This window comes from Acromyrmex echinatior, chromosome 3 (assembly GCF_024713525.1).
Source record: "Acromyrmex echinatior isolate Ae372 chromosome 3, ASM2471352v2, whole genome shotgun sequence".
Taxonomy (NCBI): domain Eukaryota; kingdom Metazoa; phylum Arthropoda; class Insecta; order Hymenoptera; family Formicidae; genus Acromyrmex; species Acromyrmex echinatior.
In genome coordinates this window covers 1,190,792-1,203,432 of record NC_141854.1, presented here as the reverse complement: position 1 = coordinate 1,203,432, position 12,641 = coordinate 1,190,792, and the positions used below count along the sequence as shown (strand labels likewise).

General features: G+C 30.3%; 1 protein-coding gene and 1 pseudogene across 6 annotated transcripts in view; one reads left to right on the top strand and one right to left on the bottom strand.

Moving 5' to 3' along the window:
• Positions 1 to 12,641, top strand: part of LOC105150520 (1-Acylglycerol-3-phosphate O-acyltransferase 2) — a 144,343-nt gene that overhangs the window by 49,793 nt on the left and 81,909 nt on the right. For 3 of the 6 annotated variants that reach the window (XM_087403754.1, XM_011063660.2, XM_011063659.2), the window contains exons 2-5: positions 5,907 to 6,092; positions 6,164 to 6,297; positions 6,448 to 6,629; positions 6,937 to 7,102. In XM_087403754.1, the coding sequence (XP_087259880.1) occupies positions 5,907 to 6,092; positions 6,164 to 6,297; positions 6,448 to 6,629; positions 6,937 to 7,102 (668 nt within the window). Of the gene's footprint in view, positions 1 to 5,906; positions 6,093 to 6,163; positions 6,298 to 6,447; positions 6,630 to 6,936; positions 7,103 to 7,246; positions 7,516 to 12,641 lie in introns of those variants that run through there. The other 3 variants (XM_087403756.1, XM_011063662.2, XM_011063661.2) reach the window with 3 other exon arrangements.
• Positions 9,591 to 11,326, bottom strand: LOC147910097 (uncharacterized; annotated as a pseudogene).

The window sequence follows — 12,641 nt, the reverse complement described above, 5'->3', positions numbered from 1 at the left end:
ATAAAAACAGAATGTCATGTAAACAGAAAATTTAAATCATTCAAATTGATCTTTTGACAAAACTCATTTCTAAACGATATTTATATGTTTATGCGAGAATCGCGTGCAGAATGTTCGTGTGTGTGATATTATTTATTTGTCCGACGCGTGACTCGTGGTCTTTGTTCTTGTACATATAGTTATATGTTACAATTATACATCCACTAACATTCAGTATTCGTAGATCATCGAAGTAGCAGATCCCATATGATCGAAGTCAAGCATGCCATGTGGAGGTACAGATGGGTGATCATTTAGGAAAATAAGGAAATTAATTTACAATTTATGTGAAAAGCGTTTTTTAAAAATTATTTTTCAATAATTTTGTCGTGTGCATGTTCCGGAATATGAGGTTAATCAATAATACTTATTTTAATAATAAAATTGAATTAATTAATATAACATCGCATGAATTACAACGTCTCACAAACATTGTAATTCAATGGACATTAGACGATTCTGCAACATCTCTTCGACATTGAATCTACATTTTGCTATGTTACTGCAATGTTCGCAATGTTGCAATTCAACGTTTCTGAAATATTGATTCAACATTAGTGTGCTGTATGGGAATAAAATTATTTTTTATTATGTACTTTTCGAGTTACAAGGCTTGAAAGTTATAGTACCGCCGACATTAGTATTATGCAAGATGTCGGACTGACAACTAAAACCTCTTTGCATGTTGTTCGGGATCGTGTCTTAAATGACATTTGTCAAGATCAAAGCCATGGAGATTATTCCTCTTATTTTCATTTTTGTACTAAAAAAATTCATTTTTACGTAAAAATGAAAATAAGAAGTTCAACCCCCTATTGGCTTTAATCTTAATAAATGATATTCAAGACATGATCCTGAATAGCATTCAAAAGTTTTTAGCCGTCAGTCGGACATTTTGGATAATGCTAATACCGGCAGTACGATAACTTTCAAACTCTGTAACTCGAAACGTACGTAATGAAAAATAATTTTATTATAGTGTTTTGAAAAGCTCTTAATCACTGCTCTTAATATTCTGCCTCTAAGCTCGAACAACTCGGCGCGCCTGATAAGACATCTCCGCTCCTCCCGGCTCGCGTGTCGTACGTTCGGTGGGCCGTATCTTCGGCAATAATAGGTCGGGTGGACGCGCGTATTCGGCTATTTTTAAACGTTAATATCTCGTTAATTATTGCAAGCATTACAAAATGGTACTTTTCTACTCAGTTTAGTCCACTCTACCTGTTCGGGACGAATGGGGGATATATTCATAACATCCTGTATATATATATATATATATATATATAATATATACACACACACACACACATATATATATATATATATTAGGTGTTGGAATTAATTCGTAGCGTTTTACAAGTGATGGGAAGTACTTTCATTAATGTATTTTTTAATGCTCATGTGAAATAAATAACATTCTTTCATTAAAAAACGCTACGAATTAATTCCAACACCTAATATATATATATATATATATATATATATACTGAAGCGGTTTTTTAAAATGCTGGCAACCCTCACTTTGGACTAGTTTTTTAAAGGCAACCCTATTCCGTCATAAAGAGTAAACATAGAGTAATAAACATTAAGCTAGTGCAAAAATTATTGAACTACGCGATGGATACATTTAATGAACAAAAATTCATTCATTACTCATCCTCTTTGTCCTGGCTGTCAGAGAGTTGTGATTTTAAAGATGGTATCCTATCATTTTCGTAATCTACAAATCCTCCCTTTTCCAACGATAGTCCTTTTATAAACATACGCTATAGGTCATTTTTTCAAAATTTTTTAATCAAAAACGTAATTAATGATATTCCTGACCACTTTTTTTTTAGACACTCTTGCGGTTTAATGTTGCGCTCAACACGAACTTCAATTTTTTTTACATTTCATCTGCATACGCGATAGGTGTACAACAACTTGAGATTTCGTACTAGGATGATCCTGATTTTGATGTCAGATTCGTATTCAGCGACTCAAAATACATAAGATTAATTGGATTTCCACTCCAGGGTACTTTTTTTGTGGGCCTGTGTAATTATCTTTAAAGAACAATTAAAATTATTATTACTTGACTCAAAATAGAAAGAATTTCAATAAAAATATTTTCGAAGAAAAATTAAAGTTTTTTATTTATACTTTTTTGTGGAATTTATTTTCTGCAATATATGTAACATTTTAATTTAGATTGTAAACATATGTTGCTTATTATATATATTTTTGGTAATATTTTTCTGCTAAAATAATTAAAAAATCCCACTATGAGCCAGGGATCCCAAAATGTGGCCAAAATTCATCTTTTGATATTAATGTTGTTCGAGAACGAGACAAAGCGAGAGCGATAGAGAGAGAATTTGAGCGAGAAGATGGTTTGAGCTAAAGTTCGATTTACGCGAATCTTCGATCACAAGTCGAACGCGGCGGTTTCTTGCGAATCTCAAAGGCGATGGCATTGTATAGCGGAGAGTTAACTTTGATCGAAAAAACCGAAGAAGAAGGATCACTGCTCGATTCGGCCTTTTATCCATTTTATAGAACAAAGGCTTCCCTTTTCAATCGCCTATTCTCGAAAAATTATAAAAGTTGAGGTAACGCCATGATTCGGGCAGCGATTGGCAATTCTCGATTGCGATGGCCAAGCGGTACGCTATTGTCATACGCGCCCGCCAAATCAAGAATTCTGATTGGGATGTTAGTATGTTGCGCGTTTCGCATCACGCGAGCGCGCGCGCGCACTGTGACCGATCTGAATTTGATTGCCGTTTTAGCAGTTGGTTTTTTGTGTACGTACTATATGCGGCTTTGATTATATTTTTTGACTTTATCAACTAGAGATGATTGTCAAGTTTGTTTTTTGGAAACTTCTAGAAACGTTTGAAATTGTTCTAGAAGTTTTCAATCCACATGTCGCATGTATCGAATCTGTGAAAACTGTTTTTCGGATGCATCTCGAACAAATGTAGAGAATTATATTATCTTATTGTATAGTAATGAAAGTAATAAGAACATAAGTTTTATGAACATAAATGAAGTACAATATTTTCTTATTGGTAGGTCTTTGAAAAAAATCATCTAAATAGACAAATGCACAATTTATGAAAATATATCGGCAATATGAAAGTGTCTATCCGTTAATTTTATCTCCAAGGATGTTGACGTTTGCAAAATAGTCAATAATTAACCTAAAGTAATACATGCTATAATAAGGAAAGACATAAAGTATCAAATTTTCACAATTTATGGTAATAAATTCCCTATCCCCCCTTCTCCCAATTAATCATTCTCCTACATTCTCCTACATTCCTATAGAAATATTAATGGCACCATTTTATTTCTATTACTGTACACTATTACTTTCACTTGATGTGCAGCAAATATGTGACATTTGACATCTAGTAGCTCAGAATTTGTCTCTGTATCTGTACGTGAGGATCGTTGCCGCACTGACTCCAAAAAGTGGCAATAATTCAAAATGATGGATTTACGTGAAATTTGGTACTTAGTGGTTTTTGGAGTCGCTGATTTCAAATCTGATATTAAAAGCAAAAAATTCAAAATGGTGGATTAAAAATAGAAATATCGGTCTTGTACAGTGAAAGTGTAACAAAACTAATATTTGTTTTCTTCTCACTTTGTTTCGTCAACTACTTTCCTAGCTAGCGCTAAATATTTATAAAAAGTTTGATTCGTATTCCCAATATGCCGAATATTTCGGATCAGTAAGGAAATCGTCACAGAATGTACAAATGTCGATGAAATGTTATTATTGTATGAATATTCCTTGTAAATATCATGAAAATCGCGAACAAACAGTATACATTTTCATATATAAGAGGACTCACGTAAAACTTAAGCTCCTTGAAGGAGTCTAGAATCGCACTATAACTTCTTTTGTGATAGACTCTAAAAATTATAGTGTTGTAGGCCAATCATAGACATAACATTTAATTTTTAGATTGTACTTAGCAACATAAAAAAGTTATGGAAAACAATTTTCACACAAATTTTGCTAGTTTTGAAGTTTAGGTTTGCTATATTGCATCATTAAAAATTTTTTGTTTTAACATTAGATTCGAAATTAGCGATCTTAAAAACTTCTAGACACTGAGTTTCACATCAACATTTTGACTTTTGGCCACTGTTTAGGATCCCTGGCCCACTGTGCGTTGGTGAAACAGGCTCAAATGATTCTTTACGAAAAAACCGCATTCTTAGCGCTTTATTAATCTTTTTTTTAAAAAGTAAGATGTACAAAGTTCTACTAAACAGTAAACGCGATTAGTCACTTCCACGGCCAATTAAGTAATTAGCGGTGAAATCGGTTCAAATGATTCTTTATAAAAAGTACGCACTCTTATACCTTCGAGTAACTCTTATACCTAACGCATTTTATAGCTTTTTTTAAAAAGGTAAGTTTGTATAAAGTTACTGTTACTTTCTTTTTGGATAAGAAATTAACTATGAATTAACAGAATTTAACTTGGTGCTAATTGTTGATATCAAATCTTTTATATAAACAATTTACCTTATAATTGACAAGAAATACGAGTATTACGTTTGTTATGACGTCATACGATAAATGATAAAACGTAATGCCTAATTCGGGCTGGACATAGCAAGCGTCAAACAGTGGATCAGCAACCAATCAGCGAGACGATATTTACAGTAGTATAAAAAGTACCGCCTTGCTGATTGGTTGATATTCTGTTGCTTGACGTTTGCTGCGTCCAGTTTGGACTAGGCATAAATATACTTACATAAAAAAGTAATTCGTGAGAAATAAGAGTATACTCATACAAAATAAGAGTTACATTAATAATAAGAAGCACGTTGAAAAACAGAGGGAACAGCACGCATGGATTAAAAAGCATTGCTGGAATTGATGCTCGTATAAAAAAAATGGTTCCTGAATATTCTAACGTCATTTATCAGATACTAGATTTTTTGCGTTTTATCTTAAAGACTAAGATCTAAGTTTTCATTTCATCCCACTGCAAGCCAATAGAAAGTCCTATTGGTTTGCATTATTTTTTTACAAATATTAAAAATGGAAAAACATATTTTTTTGCATTTTTTAAATTAGTTTTTTTTTTTGCATAAATTAGAGCCAATTCATTACTTTTCTCTTCGGATTCGGATTTTGTGAGAAAATTCTATTGAAATCATTGCTTAAATGAATGAAAAAAATTCACAAATGCCAGAAAGTGTTATAGGATTATGTATGTATTATTTTGCAATTCAATTTGTTTTTTTAATGTTATTTACCTATATTTTCTGTAATTTATGCACACGTATAATATTATTAATATTATCATTTATATAATCAAAATACAAAATGCGAAATTCAACATAAATGAGTGAATAATTCATGAAACGCGTGATGTGTAATTAAAAATTATGTTGATGTCCAATCTTCCGAGTTTGGTTCGATACTCGTAATATTATATTTGAGAACGTTGAGAAATCGTACTTTAAATTCGTTTGGAAATTAACGTCGTTACTGTGATATTATATGAACTCATCGGTGCCTTTATAATCAATGGTCAATATTTAATAATAAATAAAATCTGTCATAGATCGAAGATATTCTTGATTTTATACTATAATGTTACTCAAGAACAACAAGTTATGATAATGTTAAAATGGCGTCAAAATGACATCAAAGTAATGGGCAGGCACGCACGCGCGCACGCACACACATCACTGCGTGCGTGCTTGCGCGCACACACATATATCTTATTTCATTAAAAATCATTGAAAATTAATTCTCAATTTTCTCTCACATAATAAAAAAATAGAATAAATTAACACATTTAAAAATATAATAAATTAGCATAATTAGTGTAATTAATCTTGTATTTCAGAGTACTATGCGGCATTTACTTAACGACTGGCATTGTGCTGCTATTTGTCTTTGTTATGCTATGTGCCTTGAGCGAGAACATGAGATATCGAGTGAAATTTACCTTCTTCATAATAGCAAGTGCGTTAGCTGCGGGATTATGGATACCGTTTATGCTATTCCGTATTGGCAGCTGGAGAAACGCATTGTAAGTTTCCATACATGATTGATATGTAAAGGCAAATTTTCGAGCTTTAAAATATAAATAAAATCTTTCAGAGTGCCGGCTAGATGCGTGGTAACAGTAGCAAAGATCATTGGAATGAATTTCCATTTTCGAGGCAAGGAGAATATTGTCAAAGATTCGGGCTGTATCGTGCTCATCAACCATCAGAGTTCATTGGATCTTTGTGGTAACTTTAATTATTAAAATTATTATGAGTTTATTAAATCAAAAAGTAATCTGAACAAATTCATTAAAATATTATAATAATGAACGAATAAAAAGATAGATTATCTCATTAAGAATGACGGAAATACATATAATAAAATTGACCATATAGTTTTAGGTGAACTATGGTTAGCGATGGATAATTGCACCGTTATTTCGAAAAAGGAGATTTTGTATCTTGGACCATTCGGTCTTGCATGTTGGCTTTGGGGAACGTTGTTCATTGATAGAAAAAATGTAGGAAAATCATGTCAAATTATTAATGCTACAGTGGAATCAATTCGTCTGGCAAAGGTAATGACTTTACGTAATATTTTTTATATCATTAACCGAAGTATAGAGATTTAAAATAACATTAAAAAATATATTAGAATATAAATTAAATATTGAAAAGTAAAAGTTAAATATATTAATTAAATATATTAAAATAGCATTAAAAAATATATTAACAGAAAAAAATTATTTATTATAAATTAATGCGAGTTTTAAATCAATCAATAATGTACTTCGAACAGTATAATCACAGAGTAATATACTTAATATATTTTCTATAGAAGTTAATATCCTTTTATAGAAATTTCGATTTATTTAATCCTTTCAGCGGAGGCTTCTTCTGTTTCCCGAGGGACATCGCCATTCAGGTAATTCATTGCTTCCTTTTAAGAAAGGTGCTTTCCATGTCGCGATTGAATCTCAAATGCCGATTCAACCTGTTATTGTGTCAAAGTATTACTTCCTGGATGACAAATTAAAAAGATTTTATTCAGGTAAATCAGGATAAATTATATTTTAATCACACAGGAAATGGAAGTAACTATAGTTACTATAATTATCGTTACTTACAATTAGTTATTTAATTACCATGTTGTAATAACGATTTATTACGAATTTTTTATGATGATATAATGTAGCATCAGAGTTGGAATAGTCAATAGTTGCTTATATAACGAGTTGGAAAAATCATTCGTTACTGGAAAAAATAACTCGCAATTTATAACTCGTTACTTTTTAATGTGACTCGTAACGAAGTAACTTATTACAGCATTACTTGTTACTTCTTTCAGTAAGTAACACGTGATGACAATTTACTTTTCAAAGTGACCTTCTTAACCTTAACATAATCTCAGCATTTACTTAGTAATGTAAACATCATTACAGTAATAAAAAAATTGCAACATCATTATCAAATTGTTATTATAAAAAGTAACTGTAGCTAATGGAATAGTAACTTCCTTCATTCCCTGATTTTTTGTAATTAAATAATAAAGAAATCTTCTTGATGCTTCCATGGGTGCTTTCTATATAACTAATCTGTGCTTCGCGGGTTTTCTCCATGTCTTGGTCCATTCTTCATGTGCCAACGTTTCGTGGGCATGGAGAAAACCCGCGAAGCACAGATTAGTTATATAATAAAGAAATCTCTCTTTCTCTCTTTCTCTCTCAAATAGAAGAAAAGTTAATTAAGAGTAAACAAATGGATTTGAAATTAAAATTATTTTATTATAGTTTATTATAGATTAAGATTTACAAATATAATGACTAGTTTTCAACAATAAGTAGGGACATAAAGTGGGGACATTTCGATTTTATTTTATCTTCATCAGCCTACAATTAAACTCGTTATAATAATAAAAAAAAGATTTGAAGCATTTTACGTGAAAGAAATTCACTTAAAAATAAACAAGTTTTGCAAATTTATCAATAGTATGTGTTATAGGATTGTTCATTATCAATAAATCAAATAAAGTGTATTCATTAGAATACACAAGGATCTTTTGCCAAAGTTTGCAAAAAGGAATGTGGTTTACAAGATTGAATGTCATGATTGCGATGCTTCCTATGTAGGTCAAACGGGAAGAAAACTAAAAACGAGATTAGATAATCATATAAGTAGAGTGACATCAACTCAGTTATCACAGATCATAGGGTCAGTTGCAATCATGACTTAGATTGGGATAATGGAGAATTCTGGATTCTGAAAGAAATTATAATAAGCTAATAATCGGAGATGTTCTATATAAATCCAATCCAATGGTCTAAACATGCAAATTAACACTGTGACATTAAATCATGATTACATAGATATTCTCAACAAGTTATAATTTGTTTATTTTTGTCACGTTTATTTTTGACCGATATGCTTTTGTTCGCACGGCACATCTCTTTTTGTATTCAACGGTTATTATGTGACTAACATCCGAATGAGCTCTCTTTTATATTACTTAAATTATTTTTTTAATTTAATTTTGACTTCGTGAATTTTAAAATTGTTGTAATGGATTGACGATACTTGGATTCGCATGCGATCGTTTATTGGAGATGGAATGAGTTTCTTACTAATGAATACAAATACTTGTATTCATTTGAATGCTTAAAAGTTAAAGCTTAAGAAAAAATTATTTGACTCATAACAATTATTAATTGAAATATTTAAATAAAAATCGAAGTGTGTCAATGTACCAGTAGCCGGATAATCAAAATAGGTTATGACCCAATCGTCGAACATAATTGTCCCAGTATCCGATTACAATTAAAAATTTAGTATTCTGACGGGAAATATTAATATAAATAAAGTATTTATTGACAAATAGATTTTTATGTTAATAATATATTAATTTTGTAAAGAATTACAATTTATTGCGTACCCTGTTACCAAACATAAAATATTACATTTACCTAACATTTACTTATAAGCTAAATAAATTCTTAATAATATTGAACTTATAGAAAACACAATCATGCAGAATAAAATAATTAGTTAAATGAGTTTAACCTTTTTTTGACATTTTCTTTTTTATAGCTTTTTTATTTTGAAAATTTTACAGTTTTTTTTCTTCTTTTTTTTCTTATTGTCTTTTTTGTTTTTGAAGTTTTTTCTTCTTTTATTGTGTAATACTTCTGCCACTCATCTGAAGGAATTTTTTCTCACAATCTTTTCTTTTTTAAGTTGAATTTTCAAAAAAGAGCATTTTTGAAAGAAGAAGGAACATTTCGAACATTTTGTTGCGTACCTGTAAAAAAATTAAATTCGTCATACTATTTGCTCTAGCAATCACTAATTATAATTCCTTATATGCAATAAATACGATTATTTGCTACAAATAGTAACGATTTCGTTATTCTCCTGCGATTCTAAATTGTCAACAATATCAGATGAAGGATCTAGCTGAACTACAGTATGTTCGAATGTTGTACCTTTTTCTTGACAATCCAAAAAGTTGGCGATAGTTGGTTGCGATTTCTCAGATTGAATAATTGCTATTTCACCTGCTGAAGTACTTTCAGCAGTTACAGGTTTGTAAACATCATCCGAACAGAAAATAACAGGAATATCTTCATCTATACAATATTTCATACAATATTTCTTGAATATTATCGTTTGTCGCATTTTTTGGATCCTGAATTATTACTATTTGTTTAATTGTTTGTTCTGCACTGTTATTAAAAGTACCTTTTCTAGAATTATTAGACTTAAAAATCAGTATTATTTACAGAATTGGAATGAAGACGCAAAAAATAATAAATCAATTTCTAAAGCACACAATGAATTATAACGATTATAACATTAAGAAAAATAACTCCTGCATATTTGTTCACAAATATTATAATTTACAATGACGAATCATCAAATGAATTGTTAATATGAATTTATAATTTTTAAAAACAAACTATTAAAATTCAATTTTGACTTTGTTAGGTATGTTACCGGTTTCTCCCTTAATTTTCAGCCAATACTGAAAAAGTCCTTCATTTTTAACTTCACCATTCCAGGCTCTTGCTCTTTCTGCCTCTTTAAATTTTTGGAACATTTCTTCTGGCAATTGCTGTTCAAAAAATTTAATAAATTGTTTATCTGATTGATTAGATTTAGCACATACATTTTCAGATCTTTTTTGCTTCTTTAAAATATTAAAATTCACGGCATCTGATGTAAAAGGTATAAGAGTCCATATGATTGAAATCCATTTTAGCCATGGAGGCAAGATCTAATGAATCAATAGCCTTTTTTAACAATGAGCCAAACATTTTTTTTGAGGCGTTCTCCATTATTTTTTAGTCTCCAATTATTGACAGTTTTTTTCCAATTTTGAAGAATGGAAAATCGTTACATCCATCAAAATGTGCGTAACTTTTGAGTACAAAGCTATTAATTCAATTTTATGTTGTCGACAAAAGACAATGTCAAGTGCGAAGAATCCTTGAATTATACTACAAGGAATATAATGTTATTGATTTTTAGCTATAGGTAGAATACGTTAGTAATGTATTCATAAAATAATTCAACAGTCATCCATTCTTTGTTCGAAATTCCAATACTTTATCTTTTCTGCATTATAATTGCCGATAATCTTTTGTAAGCATACATAATCACAGGAAATGCCATAACGTCAGAAGCGCTAGCCATTACTGTTATGTAGTGCTTCTTTTTTGTCGACATTTACAGTTTTATACTGATTTTTAACACCTTTTTTTAACAATAACTTGTTCTGCTTTTAGACACAATAAAAATGAGCTTTCATCGCAATTAAAGTATCGTGAAACAAGAATAGAGAGCAATTCTTTCTTTAACAAGTACTGACAAACTTCATTGAATCACTTTCTTAAACAATTTTCATTAACCGATGTTGTGATAACCGTTAAATTCTGTGCAACACGATGTGATAGCTCAGCGTATCGATGAATAAATGCTTCATCAGTGACGTCTGGGTCTTATTCGTAAAAGGATTTATTCTCTGTAACTGACCTATTAATAATCGCACATTATCTAACAGTTGAGCTTTGGTCATCGGAAAACCTCTTTCGCTGACATACAAAATCCAATTGATCAATCGATTTCCTTTTTCTGAAGATAGAATGGTCGGTAGTTCCGTTGCAGATTCAATTTGTGATTTGTTTTTTAATTTATCACGCAGCGTAGTTTTAGAAATTCCATATATTTTGCTAGCTAAATTTTTATTCTTATAGACAAAATGAAGGTGAAACAAGACAAAAGGTCATTATTGATAAATGATACAATTCATGCTGCTCATCGAGATGCTCAATATGAAGCGTTAATTTCAAAATGCAAGCTTCAGATTGGCTGTCGCGACAAACTTGCGATCGGCTTGCAACTAATGTAGAAGCGGCTTAAGTGAATCCTTACTATGTAATACTCATCCTTCGATGAGTAGCATGAATTGCATCATTTATCAATGATCTTTTGTCCTGTTTCACCTTCATTTTGTCTATAAGAATAAAAATTTAGTTTTCTATTATTTAATTAATTTAGTACTTTTAATTACTGATTTATTCATGATTTTAAAAAGATTTTCCATATGCTCAATAAGGTTATGAAAAAATATTTTGACTTCGTAATATAATAATAGCTGTCATAAATTAATAACTTTTATATTTTAATTTTAATAAAATAAAGACAAACCATTAATGTTTTAAAAAGTCTTTCATTATTAAATGACAATTAAATCTTTAAAAATAAGCAATTATTCTTATAAAAAGTTCCGTTGTTGTTTATTATAAAAGCGACACCAAATGATACCTAATCTCACGAATTAGGTTCTTGTATTATAAATACAAAATTAAAAAATTAAAAAATAAAAAATAAAAAAATGAAGTGCAAAATCCTATCATAGTCTCTCCATGGCACATTTGGAATCGTAATAATATTTTATCAGCAAATAACGGAAATTAGAATATACATAATGAAATATCGGCAGTACTTGTTACATATATTTTGTTACAGTTGATCATCTTTCATACATTCCATTTATAAAACTTATTTTGTCAATAACGGTGGTCAATAATAAGCGATGGCTAAAACATGTTGGAGATCATTCAAGGTCATGAGCTTGACAACATACGTCAATGTCAAGGTCATCGGAGTTGATTCAGAGGAATGTAGAAATACAAGAGTTTTACCAAACTGATAACTTGTATTGCACATAGCGCCCTAGAGGCACCATTCAAGCGAAGTATTGTATAACTGAACTTTACTCGGCAAGACCTTTCCAACATTATATAATTCATTCCAATTTGCAATTATTACTTTGCGCACTTCTCTTGTTAATTTATGCATTAGTTCATCGTGCCAAATTTTATCAAAAACTTAAGAGACATGAAAGAAAATACTTGAATATATTTCCTTTTTGGTAAATCTTTAGTGAAGAATGTTGGTTATTTTTGTTTTTATATTTTTTATATTCTCGCGCTTAGTCTAGATGTCACGATGCTAGTTATTTCTATTATTTTACAAACGCCCGTCCTCTTAATTGCGCATATGTAGAGAGCGTTCACGAAGTGAGTAAGTTG